This window comes from Musa acuminata, chromosome BXJ1-4 (assembly GCF_036884655.1).
Source record: "Musa acuminata AAA Group cultivar baxijiao chromosome BXJ1-4, Cavendish_Baxijiao_AAA, whole genome shotgun sequence".
Taxonomy (NCBI): Eukaryota; Viridiplantae; Streptophyta; class Magnoliopsida; order Zingiberales; family Musaceae; genus Musa; species Musa acuminata.
In genome coordinates, this window is record NC_088330.1 from 36,814,531 (window position 1) to 36,835,303 (window position 20,773).

Genomic DNA, 20,773 nt, shown 5'->3' on the forward strand with positions numbered 1-20,773 from the left:
GGGTACACATTGACCTATCTATCCATCCATGTGGCTGAGGGCTTTGACAGCCTAGGCATGACGACAATTATCAGGGGCATCATGAGAAGCAAACGGATGCCTTTCCCAACCCAGCTGAATAGCTGAATGGGATTCAATGGAGGACGTCCGCTCGGATGTTGAGCATGACATAGCCAATTATCAGGTCAGTTTTTTTTTTTCTCTTCTTTTTGCAATATGCTGCTCACGCTGCTGCTTCCACCGAGATGATGGTAACCGCAGGACCCGAATTCTTCACTTCGTTAACCGCACACACCATGCCTTCCTTTAAACTGCTAGAATGTCCATGCAGATTGCGGGGACTAAGACCGATGGCGCGTTTCCACGTTGGGACATTCAGCAAGCGGCATGGGGACCACAGTGACTGGTGGGTGGGTGCTATGGGAAGACCCGCTCGGAGGAAACGGCTCTGTTTCTGGTGGAGGGTTGGAGCCTGCAATTAAAATGCGAATTTAGCCAGCGCCTGATTTATTCCGTACCGAAACCAAGAAAGCATCAACTTGAACCGAAAACAAAGCTAAATGAATGAGAGACAATATTGAGTTATCCTCCATTTGAAGTTACTTTAGAATTTGCTAAGAGCTTTTAAACCATTAACGATATCCGTAAAACGGGTATACATGTCTCCAATGGTTTCATTCAAAATAATTTAAAATCATGCATTAAAAGATTTATTTGATATCAAAGATAAGTAAACGCACGGGATAAGTAGAGTAGAAGATGTGAAAACAAGATCATTGTGCAAGTCCTACCACTTTGCATTGGTACAACGTGAAAGGGGATACAGAGCCAACAAAATGAAAGCCAAATGACAGAGTTCATGCTATCATATACTAGGTTACACTGGAGCATACCCCCGAGACATATAGGTTACAACACTAGTACATCATAACGAGGTGAAGGTGCTAACGTATCTGGCGTTCACTGCTGGGTGCTTGAATCTGGTGGCTCTTGCGGCATTTGTAGCTTTATCCGGTAAACCTTGTTCGCCTGCTGCTGCTTGTCGTTTGGACTCCTAGAGGATATCTCATGTCTGCCAAATCCACCAGCATGATTACCTCTGACCAGAGGCTGTTTACTTGGCCATTCCATGGGCTCTTGCCGACTAACAAACCCACCCCCAAACCCCCTCATCATTTGCTTATCAATCCAGTCCATGGGCGGGAATGGTGGAGGCGGGCCAGCATTCTGGATCAGCTGTTGTTGATGGTACGAAGAGCCCCCAGCATTCGGCATCTGCGGGTGTGGTTGCACCTTTGGGCCCTCTCCCACTGTCAGACGCGACATTTCTGTTCTTATACTATCATGCTGGCCCTGAGAATTTGACATCCCCTGCATCCTTATGTTTTGTCTACCAAATTGAGCACCATCATGAAATTTAGGCCTGGAGTTGGAGAAACCCAGAAAACTACTGCTAGAATACTGATGGTAATTTGAATCCTCAAAGAAGCCTCTTTCATATCCCAATGGTCCAGCTGGCCTGGATTTGTTGCCAAAATTTGGAACGTTGCGGTATGGTGTGTCAAGCAAGCCAGTATTATTGTTCGATCTGATTTGTAGAGAGTTTTTAACAAGACGATGAGCTGCTTCTCCAAGGAGATGGCCAGACAGCGCTCCAGACACCTGAGGCCTGAAACTAGGATCCAACACATCACCATATCACAACTGTACAAAGTTATATTGGTAGCATTATATAACAAGTTTTTGTTAAGCCTCCTAATGAAGGTTTTTTATCTGTATCATCAGCAAGCCATATTCTTTCTAAAGCTGAAGCCTTGATCCCTATTTGGTGCCCAGAATCCATCTCATAGCACAGCTATATATAAAATCATCAATATGCAGGGAATAAATAACTATAAAGTGTTCATTCACCTCTCCCTACTTTGACGCCGTCCATTGTTGTCTTCGTGCCACAACATGGGGAAAGGTTTGATGTCTTGATATCTCAAAATCTGTCAAAGCAGGTTTAACATGAGTATTAAAGTGGGGCATCGCATATCAATATTTTTCACTTCATGGTAAGAAATCAAGCTCATTATAGAGGTAAGATTAATTGGTCCAGAAAATATAATGAGAAAGTAAATATAACCATTGCAAATGACTTGTTTAAGTATCTAGTGGCACTACCCAAATAGATAGCTCTACATATATGGCATATATAAAATATGTTTGATAAACAGAAAATATCTTACTACCTAAATAGATAGCTCTACCAAACAGAAAATATGTTTGATAGAAACATTTTGAACAAATAGATAGCTCTACATATATGGCATACATAAAACCAGAGTAAAATGCACCCTTGCCATATGGCAAGCATAAAAATTTGGTTTTTGCTGGCTGTAGAAGGTGGCATGCACCATTCTGGTGAACAGTACTGCAAGTGACTATTAAATGTGTACAGGAAACCTACATCTTTCTAAGGTAATAAGATATAATAAGTAAATAAGAACGGAAGGATGTTGTTAAAATTCATTTTTACTTGGCTATTTTTAAAACCCATGTGTTTTATGACTCCTCTCCATGTTTCTCCATGCAAATCCCATTTCCTGCGTTTCCCAAACCCTCCTAGCCCTATGTCATCAAGTTTCTTGGCCATATATACTGCATACTTGCATTCTGAGGGTGGATTGACACTTTGACAGTACTCCATGTTGACAAAACTATATATTCGATAGTGATACGAAATTATCATGATTGTCATCTCAATCTTCAAGCACGCTCAAACTATCTCATCAAAATTCTTCAGCATATATACAGCATACTTCCATTCTGGTAGTGGCTTGACAGAACTCCATGCTGACGAAACTATATCCTCAACAGTGACACAAAATTATCATAATTGTCATTTCATTCTTCCAGAACACTCAAACAACCTTTATGGAGATCTGAAAACGTGGTCACTGCAGCATCTAACGTACGGCTTAATATTACAGTTGCTAAGCTGGCTAACATGATAACCCCAATAAGGAGGTATATCAATGTGGGTAGTGTCTGTATCAGGCATGCCAGCCAGCATGGAAGTTCATGCTTTTGAGCTCCAAGTTATTTATTGCTATCCAAATATGCATTCGTTGCAAATAACTTAAACTCTTCAGTTATCTTTATTGTTTAAGTTTACCAGGTCGAGGCAGAATGTATAAAACAATGCTTGTGACATCTAAACTGCCCATTTTCATGCCTCAACCAATCCAATACGAATAATTGTACATGAAAACCAAGCCATAAAAAGACTGATCAGTTGATCAGCTGATCAGTCCAAACAAACAAAAGGATTAACACAATAGTAGTATGGTATTACCTTCATAGGCATTTTCACGCCATTAGGAGGTTCTGGAATGTGTTTGTGGTATTGGGGATTAATATATGTGGCATTCCTGCAAAATAAAGGGTAGAAAGATAAATATGCCAAATACAGTTTTCATGAACATCGAGAATATCTTTCAATGGAACCGAAACCAGTCTAAGATTAATTTAATTACTTACAGGACTCTATTGTTCCCGATGCTGCTTAGGCCTTTAATGGGAGTAGGTATTAATGTACTGTAGCGATTTCTTTCAGACAGACATAGGAACCCATTCATTCCATCACTGAAAAATAATTTTAAAAAAGAATGTATGATAGAAGTTAAAAGTGCAATCATGACCAGAATTTTTCAATGTCTTATATGCAGAAAGCATATCATACAAACCTAAAGCTCGTTTCTAGTGGAATACAATATGAAGGCTCTTGAACTGGTAACTGGGAGCACATCCGATATAATAAAGCAACTTGTGCAGCCAATTGATGACCATGGTGAACATATATTATATCAAACATTATCTTATTCCTTGACCTCTCTTCTTCCTGAGAAAGTATTACCAGTGGTCAGTGTTCCAACAGAAATGATGTGGCTAAAGCTCACACAAATCAAGACCATAAGGAGGAAGTCTCCACACCGTTAAAGTGTCTTCAAGTTTCTTGGTTTCAGCAAGCAAACGTCTCTCGTCAATAAATGGTAATTTTGCAACACCCTAAATTAAAAAGGTTGCTATAAGATAAACTGATAAACTCACTAGAAAGAACTATAGCAAAGACGATATATAACATAAACTACCAAATCAGATGAAATGACTTGCCTGCCATGCGAAGCGTTTGCCATTCATGTCTATTTCAAGGTCTGCATAATTAAAAAACAGCATAAAAAATGTGTTTTAAATTAAGATAGAATTTTTCAAAAAACAACAAGGATTCAAGAAGCAAAAGGTCCAAGTGCTAAAGTTTTACCTTTGGGATAGAAGGAACTTAATGGTGATGTTGGATCAGTCATCAATGCCCCATAATGCTTAGGCAATGCATTTGCGCTACATAAATCATGGAGAGATTACAATTAAACATTGTGTTAATTGTTAAATACAAAATAACTTGCAGTCCGACATTACACTTCAATAGAATACGCAAATATCATAGAAAGTCAGATTTTAACTGACCTAGAAGCTGGTAGTGTTCCCATTAGTTGATCAAATGGCTTAAATGGTTGACCCAGAAAAAACGTGATCTCCAAATCAGCCAAACCTTTAATGTCAGATGCGAAAGGGGCATAATGATATGGGTAAAACCTGAGAGAACAATTACCAGTTTTGATGTGTTTAGAGTGCAGTAAAGTTGTAACCAAGATGCAATTAGATTGATAATGAAGTCCTATGTCAGATAAAAGTTTGATGTTATTTTTCTTGTGAAAAACAGATGCTATAGCTAGGGAATAATTGTTCACTAATGTATTCTTAGCTGTACTTCGATATGCAAGGTAACTGGTACCCTTTTTAACAAACAATACACTTTAATTCTAATCCAAGAAGCCACGTCCAATGCATGATTCCAGAACAACTACAACTTAAGTACCCTAAGTGTCTGAAGAGGGCGAGTGCATATATTTTATCTGTGTTACTGTACCCTTTCTTTACCATGTATGTGTTAGTCATTACTATAAAGTTACTCTTACCCTATTGGTCATTTGTATCTTCTATTAAACAGAAACAACTTCAATTGCCTTAAAGAGACAATGCCAAAAAGGTAAGTGATCTGTTATCTGCACTAATTTCTTCTGATGTTATTTACAATCAAATACATCAATAGAAAGTAAACGTTCTGGAAAAATCTGTAAGATTTATTAAAGATAAAGCGGGTTCATAATTTATAACTCAGGACATATAGTTTAAGATAACTAGAATCAAGATTCCAAATATTAAGACAATTCCGACACCAATGACCACACAATTCTCACAAAATTATGAAATGAACATTAACATAATGCCAAAGAATGTACAGAAGACATATAGTAGTTCCAAAAATCAAATACCAACCACTGCCAAGAGCAGACACCTTGGTAGTAATATCTCATTATCCAGCAAAGGCCTTCAACATATTTCTGGACCTGAGATGTAGAACTACATATCATTAACCTACCAATTAGATAAGAAAAAAATTGCACTGATGTTGTCTCAGTTGCTCTTCAAATAGGCAAAATAGACACAAAAATAAAAAATTGTTCCCAGCTTTTATAACGATATCCATGAAGGTATCAAACATATGTTCCAATTAAAACCTTGAAGCAATGGCCTGAAGCATCGAAACATCATATTTCCTTCCATTATAACAACCTCAAACAATTTTAGAAAGCAGCCATTCTGAATACTTCAAAAAATACCGAACGACTGTCAAAGCACATCCTTTTTTATTATCTATGCAGCTTGTTTATCATTTATATTTCTCTGATTTGCATCTTCATTTAGACTTCAAAAAATATGGTTGGCTGAATACTGTTTGCTAAAACAGCAGCAAAGTTTGTTTTGCAACTTTTGGAGCCTGAACTTTTGTAACTGTTTTAGAACTTTTGCCTCTTGGCATTTCTGTGTACAGAGTATGTACTAACGATGGAAAATTATCGGATGGAATCACGGAAAATTATAATGTACAAACCAGTGACTCACAACATCTCTTTTAACATCATCAATCAACTTTGGTTCTTTGACTCCAAATTTCTCAGCATAGTATCTCTCCTTGTATCCAGGTTCTCCTAATTTTACCTGAAAAACAGTACATCACAAATAAAATCCAGCTTAGCAACAATTTCCATTGAAATTTACTAGTCATCAATAATTGAACATGGTTTAAGTGATTTGAATAAGCTATCATATTTAGGCCAGTAAAAGTAAGTCAACTAAACATGAGAAAAGTTTATTTTACATGTACTGGTGCAAGCATGCAACATCACATTTATCCATTAAAATAACTCCAAGTGCAATAAAATGTTACTACCTTAAAGGTATAAATGCATGCTTAGCAAACCATCCAGTGGATTATAATTGAGCTCCTTGAAATGAAGTCAACATGTTTAAGTGGCATATTACAAGAGTAGAATGGGTTAAAAACCATAATTCACAACAATAGGATGCTTCGATATGATGTGACCAAAAAACTCATTTACCTTTCTTATTCATCATCTTTCCTGAAACCCATTTAAAACATGTTACTTTTACGTGTTCTTTAGCTAATAACTCTTACTTTTTTTGTTAACGATATTAAAATTTTAATCTTCAACCAAAGCAGATCAATACCTAATGCCACTACACTTCATGCATTTCACTATTAAAAATTTATTCCGGTTAACCCATCAATGGAACTTTTTGGTGCATATTTCTAATCACCATTTTTTACTCATAATACTTCCATTTTTATTTCCTCTTAATCCATAAAACTCAAGGACATCAGGCTATGTGCTGCTGAATACTAGCAAAATATGTACCCCTCCCCATACCTTTCCCATTATTCCTATGATTATTGCAGTGATCTTCAACTGAGAAAAGGTTCATAACGTAAGGAGAGAAACAATGGTCATACAAAAAAAGTTATACATCAAACTTGAACGATGTGGTGGAAAATTTGGCACCATGACAATCCAAAATGGACAAGAATCCAAGTGTCTAATCTGGCAAGGAGACAAAATGGACATAAGTGGACACACGGGACTAAATAAATTTCAAAAAACAATTATATGTTGTACTGTTGTGAGAATGTGAAATACCAAGACTTTTTTAATATGTTCAAAATTAATAAACAATCCATTTATGTTATATATCATTTAACATTGGACTAGTATAATAACCAAGTCTAACAAGTATATATCTAACTCGTAAACACATGGACATGTATCCAACATGGCTTGTTGGTGTGGACATGAGTCCACATAACACACAAACACAAGCACTAGCATAGTGCACAACAATGCTTGGTATGAAAATAAAGCTGCATTATCCCAGCAAATAAAGATATTTTTGTGCCTCAAACCCATGACCCAGATTGCAAAGAACCAACCTTTGCAATGTCTTCCTGTGCAACAAATAGAGTTGAAAAAGTAAAGCTCTAAACGATGTATTTGTTAAGGAGAAAGATGTAAAAATAGTAGTCTGAAGGAAGTTTTCAACCATAAACAGCCAGGGAGAAAAAGGTTTATCTATACTGTTAAAAGATATAACAGGAATGTCATGTTTATGAAGTGGAATATATATATATATATATATATATATATATATATATATATATAGAGAGAGAGAGAGAGGGGGGGGGGGGGGGGGGGAGGGAGAGGGAGAGAAAGAGACACACACACACATGAATAAAGATCAAAGGAAAAAGTTGAGAGCATTTTAAAGCAAAACAGTGAAAGAAGAATATAGAGAGAAATAGAAATATGATGATTCACTAAGGACTACAGCCACAAAAACAATTATGATCAATAAGACATCAAATTATAATGATTTCAAATTTTCAATCCTCTGCAGTGCATGACCCTTATTTACAGAAGAATGTATCCATACTCAGTTAGAGACTTAATTGGTTGCTGCTTATCACTTTTTAAATTTAAAATGATTAGATTTTAACCCTTGGCTTTTAAATTTAGGAATCTAGATATGAACTTATTTTCTGTCTACTAGACACCAAAAGCATCCAAGTGAACCATCCAAAGATGCCCCCCAAACCAGTAGATGTCAACTGATGAAGACTCCAAGTTAAAATAAAGAGCTAATATACCAGCCCCAAATACTTACAAACTAATTCTAATATTGTTGCTTATTCCAGTGTCTTGTTAGTCTCAGATATATTAAAGGAACCAAACTGATCAAAATTGACAAGCCAAAATCTAATGAAAAGAGCAGTTAACACAGTATTCATATCCATATATGTTTGTACATAAATCAATGAACGATATACATGTGTGTACACATGGGTAATGGTCTTAAGCAGTGTCTGCCATACCGAATCGTACCGCCCGGTACGGGCGGTACATACCGGTCCGACAAGCCAGCGGTACGCGGACCGCCTGGTACCGGTCCGCACTGTAACAGTGCACTGTAACACTGCACTGCACTGTAGCAGTGCTACAGTGCTCGGTACACCGTACCGAGCCGGTACCGAGCCCAGGTGTATTGCAAACCTTGGTCTTAAGTACTGTCTCTAACATGTCCATGAATATCTCATGCCATAACCATATTTACAACCAAGCAAACCTTGTCAGTGTATGCAGATTGAATATCCTCTGAACCCTCTCTTTGCATTTTAAGCTTTATCTCTTCATTATTCTCATATGCCTGCCATCAATCATCAGAATTTCTGTTATTATCTGCAATAGAAAGCACTAATAACAAGATTTATTGAAATTAAAAGAACTTAACATATATCAACAAAAATATGATAATACCATTCAAAAGAAATATTCTTAATTCAAGATAGAATTTGCTACGTCAACAGTCACAAGTAATTAACAGGTAATATGATAATAATATATTAAGTGAAAGTTACAGTTATTGCATCATGTCAATTGAATGGTATAGTTTGAGTACAAAGCATTATAAAAATATGTCTAGTCTGCAAGCAGTCAAATTTTAGTTAAAATTACCACAAATGGCATTATTGAATTTTTATTTAATATGTCCAGTAATCTCCCATAAGCCACAGACTAAAAGTCATAAATCAAAAAAATAAACCACAGTATAACTCTGTGGGCAATTAGTCATTCAACAGTTCTAGAACTTGATTAGAGAACGTCATGTTTAACAATAACATAGGTCTTATTTTCAATAAATTAATGACAAAAACTGGTAGACCAAAGAAAAGGCAGAAGCCCAAAACCATCCAGCATACACACCCAACACACGACACTACTAGATACTTGCTTTAGTTGTATTTAGGCATTTTAAGCTGATAGTCAAAAATCAATAACAAACCCTAGATACCAATAGTACTGTTTATTTCCCGAACAAAATAATTTTAAACATATCCTAAATAAATCCTAATAATCGTACTACTTTCCACCCTTAGTTAACCCAATCAAACTCAATTTTGGAGCTTGAAACAAGCAATGATCATCAAGATGCTATATTGGACCAGTTCAACAAATTTAATGTGCACATGAGATACAACTATAAACTGCAGAATGTTACACCAAATAGCAAAACAACCCTAAAATCTTTGGCCCAAAAACAAAATTAGAAAAAAAATAACCATTCATATGCAAAAGTTGATAATGATTCAAGAGGCCCTAGTGAGTTATTTTACTGATTTATATTATTCTTTGGTTGATCAAGATAATGATTCATGGATGCTTTATTATAAGCTTTTTCCCGAGTAAAATAAAACTATATACAAATCTCTCCTCTCTGTACCATTGTCAATAAATAAAAAAAATCTATGGTTAATTATCCAGATATAAAACATTTATATGCAAAAGTAGATAATGATTCAAGAAGCCCTAGCTAATTATTTTACTGATTCATATCATTCTTTGGTTCATCATGATAATGATTCATGGGTACTTTATTATAAGCTTTCCCTGAGTAAAATAAAACTATATGCAAATCTCTCTTCTGTCTGTACCATTGTCTCAATAAATAAAAAAATCTATGGTTGATTATCTAGATATAAAACATTTATATGCAAAAGTTGATAGTGATTCAAGTGGCCCTAGCTAGTTATTTTACTGATTTATATCATTCTTTGGTTGATCATGATAATGATTCATGGATAATTTATTATAAGCTTTCCCTAAGTAAAATAAAACTATATACAAACCTCTCCTCTCTATACCAATGCCTCAACAAATAAAAAACATCTATGGTTGATTATCCAGATATAAAACGAAACTGATCTTTGGGAATACTTATGTAGCATCATATTCTTCTTTCAATCAGCCTTTCCAAAAATGTCAGTCAAAGAAAATCTCTTATTCTTATAGTTAGGTAATAAAAATTTCTTATTCTATTCAGCATGCATCTTTTCTTATCCTCAATATTTCGTTAAATAAAATAGTCAATCAAACTACTCTTGATCTCATTCTTTCAAAGTTCAGAAGTGAAACCATTAAATCCTACAATCCTCTCCAATTTCATCATCTTTAAAGTTTCATTTACCACATTTATTCTAATTGTATGAACATATATTATCTACAATGACACCTAATTGTCTCAATATTTTTCTTTTACTTTAAACCATTTATCATCATCATTTTTTAATTACATTTTATCTACAAAAAAATAAGCCAATTTAGCATTTTATATTAAGGTACCACCATCAGAGACATAAGAATCATTCCATATAAGATGTACAACATTTCCTTGCATCTTCTCGATGTGCAAAAAAAACATAGTTCGATAATTGAGATTGTCCTAAGTTACCGTAATATACTAATAACATCCGATAGTAGAAATGTGTTAAAATCAACAAAGAATTCTGCATAAAATGAGCCTCTTTCAAAGAATAAAAGCAATGGTCAAATAGATGCATGCGCTAAAGAGTAAATACATGTTATGTAAATAGCAAGCAATGGGCAATTTGTGCTTTCAAGGTGGCATAAACATAACATTTCACCTGTTGAATGCGAGCCCGCTTTTGAAATATTTGATCTTCATAAACAGCAACTGACTGAATAAAGTGTTCCACCCTATCCAACGAAACCTAGATGCATGGAAGTATCAGATGTTAGTGCAAATTTGATGCTGCACATTAATAATATCAGCTTATTTCTCAAATACAACAACAAAGCCCCTAAAAGAAGAATTATATAATAAAAAATATTATTACTAATTAGTTTTTGGAGAACCTTCTGAAGAAGATTCAGAAGACTGAATAAACTAGGGCCCACTGACATTTAAACTCAGATTCAGCGTCCAATGTCCTAACAGCAAGACCATTGGACCATGCAGTAAAATTTTCAAAATACACGTACAAAAAATCAATAGCAGTACAGTAGTAAAATTTAATTTTTTTTATAATGGTAATATTGTTGGAAGAGAAGTACCTCCAGTTTCATCACTTTTGAGGCATATTATTTACTAATTCATGTCATCCTTGCACCTAATTTCTCATTAATAACATCTTTCACCTAGATATATGTTGAGGTACAACTGATGTTTCATAACTATAGGAATAAGATGTTTGGCCGTGGGTAGACATTGAATAACAGAAATCCTTGTTTTTCCTGAAGAAAATGTTTGAAACTTTGACATATGTTCAGCTGATGCTGCAAGTACAACTGATCTGCCAGCAAAAAACCATGCTGAGCAGAGCCACTAGATCAATAAAAACACTAGAAAAATTGAGACTTTTTATGTTATATGAGTGACTGAACAAAAACTAGAAGAGAGATCAAAAGTTAAACTGAATATAAATGCCTCCAAATCAAGATTCCAGAGAAACAAGAAAAATACAGCCTAGCACTTAATAAGACAATAGTGGTACATAAAGGATAAGAATTGTATACACAGCAAATGGTTCATGGTGCGCAGACCAATACGACATCCTAAAAACTTAAGTTGCAAGGTTTTTGCTTATCTGGATCTTTGTTGCTACAGGGTCAATATCAATAATCCAAAATATAGTGATCTGCTGTTTGCAACAGGGTTACCACTCATGACGAATCAAGGTCTGGCGACCAATCGAAAATACAATGTCTAATGTAAAGAAGGAAACAAGACCAGAATAAAGTTGGTCTCCACCACGGCAAAAAATTCTTGAGAATTTTCAACATGCTATTTAAGCTTATGTTTCATAAATTTAAAACAGAAATTTTGTAGAACAAGCAGTAAGTATGATGTTTGACGATCATGTATCAGCAAAGGACTCAAATCCGAGGGAATTCATCCAAAAGCTAAGACTTCATTAGCGGCAGCAGGTATGAATGAAGAAAATTGAATGGTTAGATTTTCAGGTAGATGTTTCCCCGCTGTACACAATTTTTTTATTATTTTTACCTCCTCCAACTGTACTGGAAACTTAACTGCTGAGGGATGCCATGTGAATATCAAACATTCGAATCGTTTTTGATGGATGTGCCTTTTTGCCATATAGCACATCTTGCATCCACGTCTCCTGGTAGCCTAACTACTGGAGATGATATCGTGTTCACCATCTCTATTAAGATTGTTGGATGACACAAAGAATTAAAACAGTTAAATCAGGCGTTGCCTTCATTATATACTTCATCTAGGATTGATTAATTCTGGATAAAAAATCTATGTAATAGATGCTGAATTAGGAAGTGTGGAACCCAACCATCTAAGCCGAATGAGCAATATAGGATTGCCATCAATGGAGCAGAAGCGAAACACATACCTTACAGGCATTCTGTAAAAAGTCAACTCTTAACTAAGTGAACATTCAATTCATAAATGGAAAAATATTGCACGTCATATTTAAAGTTGTGTGTAATTTAGCATACTTGACATTTTGAATAATAACCACTTGAAGAAACCATGTATCCAGGTAATAGAACAGCAGTTGGAGAGAAATTACCTCACCAGAATCTGTGAGGTAACCACCCATCGCTATAAACTCCCTTTTATAAACAAACATAAGAAGATTTATTGCACCCTGCAGCATCAAAGTCATCTTTAGCATATGCATAGACACTAGGTCTCCTAATTTTATAAAGATTCTGATAGATCATCTGAAATGTGTGCAACGATCTAAAAAGTAAAATCCAAAAGGAACAAAGACCAAACAGGAGAAGAGGACTCAGTAGGCTACCAACCTCGCGAATCTCCAAAGTGGGCATATGTGGGAGAAAGTCATTTCCAACAAAAAAACATAAAAAGACAAAATCATCCACAAGCCGTTCAAAGTTGATTGCAAATGGAGCATCACATATTTCCAAGTCATTCTCCAAGTACTCTCGCAAAACCCAGATGTTAAGAAACTGTGGACACAATAAAAAACTTAGTGTACAAGGACATATTGATCATAACATGCAATAATTTATGACCGATGAATCGAATAACCAGGTCATGTGACATATTTCATTGTTTAGTATGCTACCTGATATTTCTTTTTGTAAATAGGTGTACCATCTGCAGACTTCTTATCTTCTCTACAGTCAGCTGCAAGATGTCCAATTTGACCACAACTGAAGCATTTCTCCTGTTGCCCTGGCATGGATATCACCTGTAAAGTCAGTTGCAAAAACTTCTAGTTAACATATAGCTCAGTCAAATGTGGACTGAAGCAATAAAAGATGTTTGTCCATGTACATAAATGCATGTACCGGGCAGTACCTGATATGAATGCATGTACAAGCAAATACCTATATTGTTACACATGCATAAAATTTACATACTATGCATATTCATATCTTAAAGTCTGCAGAACATGGATACTTTAAATTGCTTCATATATTCATATTGGGTAAGTACGGGATAAGATACTTGTCAGATACTTCTTTAACATGCATCAGATACTTCCTCAAAGTATTCAATTCTTTTTCAAATAATTGTTAAAAGAATTATACACTTCTCAGATGACTGCGATAAATTTAACAAGTACTTCTTTAGAATACATTGTTTTCTTGAATGCTGATGTTTTAATTATTCTACATGAGATGGCTATATGACAAGATCGATTATTTTCCTAACAGTTATATTGGATGTCAAATTATTACTAATAAAATTAATGTGCTTATTTATTTTATATCTTCTCTACATTCTCTAAGTATCATGTCATAGAAAATAATTTATTTCACAATGAATAAATATGGATGCCAATCATTTTTCATCACTGATCATCATACATAACTGCACAATCTAACACTCCCAAGTATATGTGAAACTTTGTCATACATTATGTGTCTGAAAGCATTTCTCTTGCTCTATCTTTGTTATAAAATATCCTATTTCTTTAAAAAATTCATTCATCAACTTGTTCATAGTTCATACCATCTTGTCATAACGGCATCCCGTATCTATATACTTGTGGCTAGGAATACAAAAGCATGTCATTAGAGATACTTAACTAATGAAATGTTGATCCATGTCAGAATCACAGGACAAACTTTGCATACCTCACGTAAGATCGAAAAATGGACCTCATGAGTTGCCAAAGAAAGCATGATCAGATCTGCATCCTGCAAAATAGTAGAGCCATATTAAGAAAACAGATAAACAAATACATAAAGGGAAACTGCAAAAAAAGTCAGCAATTATACACACCAGGCCATATAAACAATGGCGTGTGTTCGGGTTGAAACCAGGAAGACTGCGTTGTAAGCGGATGTATGACATAATTTTGTGTTCACCCTCTCCAGGCACATTTGCATCAGACAATATAACCTTCAAATAATCACCCAATGCACATCTCCATGAAAACAATTACAGAATAGTTTCCTGAAATCAAGTGATTGACGAAATAAAACCAGCAATGATTACATCGCTGAGCAAGGGAAACTATATGACCCTAAATCATGCATCAAGTACTTGATACAAGCAGGTTAACACCTTAATTGACTGCCATCCAGGGGTGCAATTCAATCTCAAATGCACATAATACTGGAGTGCAACGGAGAGGACAGCCATGAACTCAGTCCCCGGAGTTATAACATTTGAATCTGCTGTCTCAGGCTTCTCCGTAGAAAACAATTTTCTTCCTTCAGACTCAAACTCTTCTCTCAATCTTTCCTCTTCAGCCGCCTGGGGAATGCACCGAGTTGGTATTTTCATGTTAAAGAGAGCCACAGTAATTCTTGCCAACAACAATAAGATTCTACTTACTGCCTCAGCTGCATCTTTTGCAGCTCTAAAACGTCGGGAACGTTGCTGATTCATCTTAGCCCTTGGAGCGACACCATCTGAAGAAATTCAGAAAAGTATATAATCCAGATAAATTATGCTGCAAAGACAGCCAACCATGAAGACAACACATAAGAATCTATGCCGCTCACCTATTGCCATATACAACAGCTTTCGGGGACGTACGAGTCCAAAGAGATGATCTATATAGTCAAAGATGGACTTGAAAACATCATCATAAGTAGCAGGCAGAGGCTGCACGTACAAAGAACGTTAATCACTCAATGTGGCAATAATTGATTAGACGGTATATGATGTTCTCAATTTCACAATATGTAAGGCAGTAGCTTTCATAACCAAATGATATATTCAGCTCTTTGTTTTGAAGAATATAATACATGACTTTACGCAAGCTTTTTCATTTTAACAGTACACTGCTTCACCAGGTGAAAATTGGCATACATCTAATCAGCAATTTTTAGGTTTCTATAGAATAGTGGAATGAATTATTAGACTATGTTCATAACTTATATTGCTTGTACTTGTAGCAAAAACCTGTCTGTGCAATTACTTAATCATTGTTATAACTGCTTTTTGATATGAAAAGTAAAGTAAGTTTAAATGCAAATCCACTACTGTAATTACTGTTGTTTAACCCATTTCTATACCTTACAAAGCACCTGAAGAAACTAGTGATGATGATGCAACCAAGGTTTGCCGTACCAGACTGTACCGCCCGGTACGGGCGGTACGTACCGGTCCGACAGGCTAGCGGTACGCGGACCGCCCTGTACCGGTCCGCCCGTACCGAGCACTGTAGCAGTGCACTGTAGTAGTGCTACAGTGTTCGGTACACCTGGGTGTACCAAGCGGTATACCGTACCGTACCGGTACCGAGCCCGGGTCGAAACGCCGGTACGGTACGGTACGGCGAACCTTAGATGCAACAGCTGCAGATTCTATGGAGAAACACATTGAACCAAGCAGCCAACAAGGAAGGACATGATAGCATTGATAGCTGAAGAATATGAACTAGTGCTGCATTTCCCAAGGTCTTAAGTTTTGTAATAAACATTAAGGCTGCATCATACTTGAAATAGGAAACAGCATTCAGACAGGGAGAATGATTGCCTAAAGAGAAGGATTCCAAGTCATAAGCAATTCCTATATTAATTATGATAATTGATACTTTAGGCATGTTGTTCAGTCGTAATTCAAATAACCCACTGTCTAGGAACTTTCACTGACATGAACAACATGGACCAAATTGCTAATTCCCAAGTTATCAGTAGTAGGCCACTCAAACTTTATGCAAAAAATAGTATCCTTCCTTGACTCCCAATTAGTGACTATCTCAATTAAGCACCTAGACAATGGGTTAGCATATTGATCCCAAATCACTACCTCCAGTAGAGGAAAGTTTTGTCATACCGATACTATTCTGTTTCCTTCCCTCACCAACCAATTATTGTACTAGCACTTCTTTCTGACTTGCATTCAGCTTGTGCCGGATCGAATTGCTAAGGCAATTAAATCCATGCATGACACCAAAGAAGTAGCCTATTGTCACTCATTTAACTAGTCAAGGTTTCCTTTCTTGACCACAGCAAATTTTCCAGTCAATAGCATTGCATTTTGGTCAACCTTTGTGAAGATTCCTCAAGAGAAAATTTTATTTCTGTAAGTTTCAATTAAGGACTCATTCTTTAAAGGAACTATTGGCCCATGTGTCACAAGAACCTTGAATTCTTTGTATCACCATCTAACTTGTTCATGCAACATGCTAAACATCCAATTAACCTTCTCATATTTGTGGTACCTTATATCAAAGGCCTTCAGACAATATCAAGAAACTTGCTATTCCAAATCTTCAGTGCTATTTCTTGAAAGTTCATATGCTAATGAAAACAATGGTTTTAAGCTTATCATAGGTGGGCATGATGAGCAATCATTTGGACCTGAACCATAACAAACATGCAAAAACACATAATTAAAGACCACAAAATAGCCGGTTGACTTAGTATTCACTTCGTGTGCTATCACAAAACCTACCACGGCCCGAGCACAAACATTAAATCAACTTGATTCGTTCTAAGCACGCCGCAGTATATAGATTTATGGATGCGTTCCTGATTCAAATAACTCGTAACCTAGAAATTTGTTGTTTCACCTCATCTACCCAAGATCTAAAAGCTACCTACCAAAATGTTTCATACAGACAATCACGGATATCCTTTATCTACGTCGATAGCATCATCAAATCTGCATCTATATTCCTCACGCGAAAGCAAAAATATAGGGCAAGAAGCAAATGACCCAACAGAAGAGGAGCATGCTCACCCTTCCATCGGGGTGGAAGCAGGGGTGGATGATGCCGTTCATGTCCAAGTAGAGATTGTCGAATTCGAAGCCGTTAGGGTTAGGCTCGGTGAGATCCAAGGGAAGGGGGGCGCCGCCCATGCCCTCGGCGGGCTCCTGCTCGATCACGTCCGAGATCGAGAGCGGGTAGCGATCGGCGAGCCATCGGTAGAAGGCCGGAACTCCCATACCTCATCCTCTTCTCTCTGGCTCGCCCTCGTCTCGAGAACTCGCGATCGCCTTCTCGGTCTCGACGACTGGAGGGCACGGGAGAAGAGGAAGGAAAAAGGAAAGAGCGAATGGATGGGAGCGCCGGACCGAACCGAGGAAATAATTTGTTAATGCCTGTGCTGAATAACTAAATTACCCTCGGCCAAAAGTCGGTGAGAGAGGCCGTCATCGCCGATCGCCTCAGGAGTAATTTAGTCTATGTGAGGTAGGATATCCTTATATGTACGTATCTGCCACCATGAACTTTAGCTGATCGTCTTAGGGGTAATTTAGTCTATTCGAGGTTGGATATCTTTGCATATATTCTCCTTCCTTTAACACTCATCACAAGCCTAAATGACCTAATTTTCATCATTATAATTGAATTTGAGGAATGCAAATAAATAAATGTATTTGTATTTTTTATTCTATTTTCCTTTAGACTCTTTTACTTCACCCATATCTCTCTCCACGTTGTGTTTTAATTGCAAAAAAGCAAAGACAATACATATGTGTATATTATATTATAAAGCATGGGTTTCTTATGAAATTACTTTTATTTATTCAAAATGGACATCTAAGGTTATTTTGAAGATATAAATCTTTTTTGTTATAAAGAGTTTGTAATAAACTGTGCATATGTGCACGTAGAAAAACAACAAAATGACTCCAATATTTTCTAAATCAAAATGACTCACAAAATATTATCATAATTGCATGCATGTCCCGAGATATCTCCAGTTAAAATGTATTGTAATTACACAAGTTATTTTCTCTCCTCTTTCTTTACCATCCATCATAATAATTTTCTTACCATCAGAATCAAAGGGACCTAATAAATAACATCTTATTCTTTTAATGAAGATGAAGTTTCCATATTTAACCCAGCTCAGAAACTTTTGTCATCCATCATATCTCTTTGAAATTTATATTCGCTCAATAATGATAAGTCGTAATGTTTTCTTTTATTTATTTTTTAATCGATTTTATCATGAACACAAGGTAAGATATTTTAAATCTTAAACCTTTCATTTCTCAAGTTTATTTAAAAATAAAAATATGATTATCTATTAATCGTTAAAAAAAATTAAGAAAAAAATAGCAGAATGAAAGTCGATAAATAATAATAATAATAATAAACAGATGGACCGGATGATAAAGCTTGACAACTTGAAAATGGTTGGTATACATTTAAGTTTACAGATGGATCAATAAATATCGAACATTTGAAAATGAAGGAACGGGTATAAGTCTATATCTGGATCAATAAATATTGATCGATACAGTTCATGCAAGACGAGGCCATTGTACCCTTCAACAAGCCTATACACAGAAAAATTAGTGGTTCGAACTCCATTTTGCTCCTATCTGTAAGTTCGTTAAATCAAAATAAGTATTTGCCATGATTAAATATAAATTTTAAACTTCGGGCAGTATTTAATTTAATATTCATTCAATGTAAAATTTGTATGTACTGTCCGAGTTTCATACATATTAAATTATAATTAACCTATCAATAGAAGCATAAATTATAATATATATATATATTATTCACTTAGTGACATGATTTAAGATATTCTCTCTCCTCTATAAACTATCACTTGCACTCATTCAATCAATTTGATTTAAGATCAAGTTTATTGGTGGTTCTCGATTTACACCAAGATTTATAAACAGGATGAAGTCAATTTGTCTTTGTAATTTGGATTGACAACTAACTTTGGAACTCAAATTGGGATAGTTGAAATTATTTATGAAATAATACAATGAATTTTTGTCATTTGAATCAATACTTAATTTATTGTCGGTATCCATAAACCCTAATTTCCTATGGCCACAAAAATAGCCAATAAATTATGATTCATATTTGAATTATATTGTTCGCAAACAAATCGAGTTGAAATTAATTTGAGATTTAAAACTTTGTTTATCAATTATGTAGACGATTGAAGCATTCGATTAGGATTCGACTAACTAGAATTTGATATTATACATGCATAGAAAGAGAAGAAACATATTGAGCTCCAAGAACAAATAAAAATGATCAAATTAATTTTAGACCTAAATTTACTTTCATTGGGTTACCCAATTTAACATATACACATTTACGTATTTTTTATATTTTAATTTTATAATATATTACAATAGATATAGTTTAACTTATGTGGTTAATATGTATCACTTGTCCTATGGTAGAGAGACATATTATGATTTTTTTTTTTCGGTTCTTAAGTTTTTTTTTATGTTATCTCCAAAATAATAAGTGCTTATGTTATTAAAATAATAAGGGCTTATCTCTAGCTAACATTCACCCGAAAATGGGTTAACTAATTATAACTATGATTATTATTAGTTAATTCAAATTAAAATATCAAAAATATATATTTAATTTCTTATCTTCATAATAGATCTAATGTTGGTAGATAAAGATTAACTTAGGCCGTGTATGCAGGTTTTTTTGCCTTCCCGAGATAGTGAGATTTGATAGATGATTTGTATCTTTCCTATTTTTCTTGTGAATTATTAGGTGAAGTGCATATAAAATCAAATCATCGTTTAACCCACACGGAAAAGTCATCATAAACATCCAAACATATATTTGGAATGTTCAGAGAATATTATTCGGATTTTGGACAACTCTACAAACCTCAAACAAAAGTTAAAATCGAATATTAAATTATTATCTCCTTTGTACATTAATCATTTGCCATCGGCTGCAAGTATACAATTGGTAGAATTGGGGTTGGGGTATTATTATTATTATTATACAATAGATATTACAAGAAATATTATAAATTAGAAAGGTCAAATTGAGTCTTTCTCCACATATATCCTCCATAATCGCTAGGATCTTATACATCTATAAACGCCTTTGTAATTAATCTCTATCAGTTAGGCCCTACCTTGTGCCTTTAATTAATATGATCATTATTAATATGTTAAACTTCTGATACAATTTATATTTGAATTAAAATCATGGTTTCTTAAAGTGAGTTTTTATTAATAGATATTCGATGGAGTAGGATGTTTTTATGACAAAAGCGATAAGTCATAATATCCCTACTATTTGGAGGAATCG

The 20,773-nt window shown here is 35.2% G+C and overlaps 1 protein-coding gene across 2 annotated transcripts; it reads right to left on the reverse strand.

The window, feature by feature from the left end:
- Window positions 1-776: 776 nt before the first annotated feature.
- LOC135661954 (5'-3' exoribonuclease 4-like) lies at window positions 777-17,800 on the reverse strand. 2 transcript variants are annotated; one of them, XM_065176579.1, is made up of 22 exons: window positions 17,467-17,800; window positions 15,279-15,381; window positions 15,109-15,185; window positions 14,836-15,027; window positions 14,551-14,670; window positions 14,403-14,465; window positions 13,385-13,510; window positions 13,101-13,265; window positions 12,863-12,940; window positions 10,940-11,026; window positions 8,584-8,664; window positions 6,010-6,105; window positions 5,383-5,453; window positions 4,510-4,638; window positions 4,307-4,383; window positions 4,159-4,199; window positions 3,979-4,053; window positions 3,732-3,886; window positions 3,526-3,630; window positions 3,341-3,416; window positions 1,912-1,991; window positions 777-1,669 (listed from the first exon to the last, which is right to left on the reverse strand). In XM_065176579.1, the coding sequence occupies exons 1-22, from the start codon at window positions 17,671-17,673 to the stop codon at window positions 961-963; spliced, it is 2,913 nt and encodes a 970-aa protein (XP_065032651.1). In that variant the 5' UTR covers window positions 17,674-17,800; the 3' UTR covers window positions 777-960. The 2 variants fall into 2 exon arrangements, with proteins under 2 accessions (XP_065032651.1, XP_065032646.1); XM_065176574.1 differs by having other exon boundaries at window positions 777-1,675.
- Between the last annotated feature and the right edge of the window lie 2,973 nt (window positions 17,801-20,773).

Excerpts from the sequence above, each read along its gene's own strand:
- LOC135661954 (XM_065176574.1), bottom strand. The coding sequence starts at position 17,673 with ATGGGAGTTCCGGCCTTCTACCGATGGCTCGCCGATCGCTACCCGCTC. Across the intron at positions 15,186-15,278 it reads GCTGTTGTATATGGCAATAG|ATGGTGTCGCTCCAAGGGCT; the intron begins GTGAGCGGCATA and ends GAATTTCTTCAG. Across the intron at positions 3,417-3,525 it reads ATCGGGAACAATAGAGTCCT|GAATGCCACATATATTAATC; the intron begins GTAAGTAATTAA and ends TTTATTTTGCAG.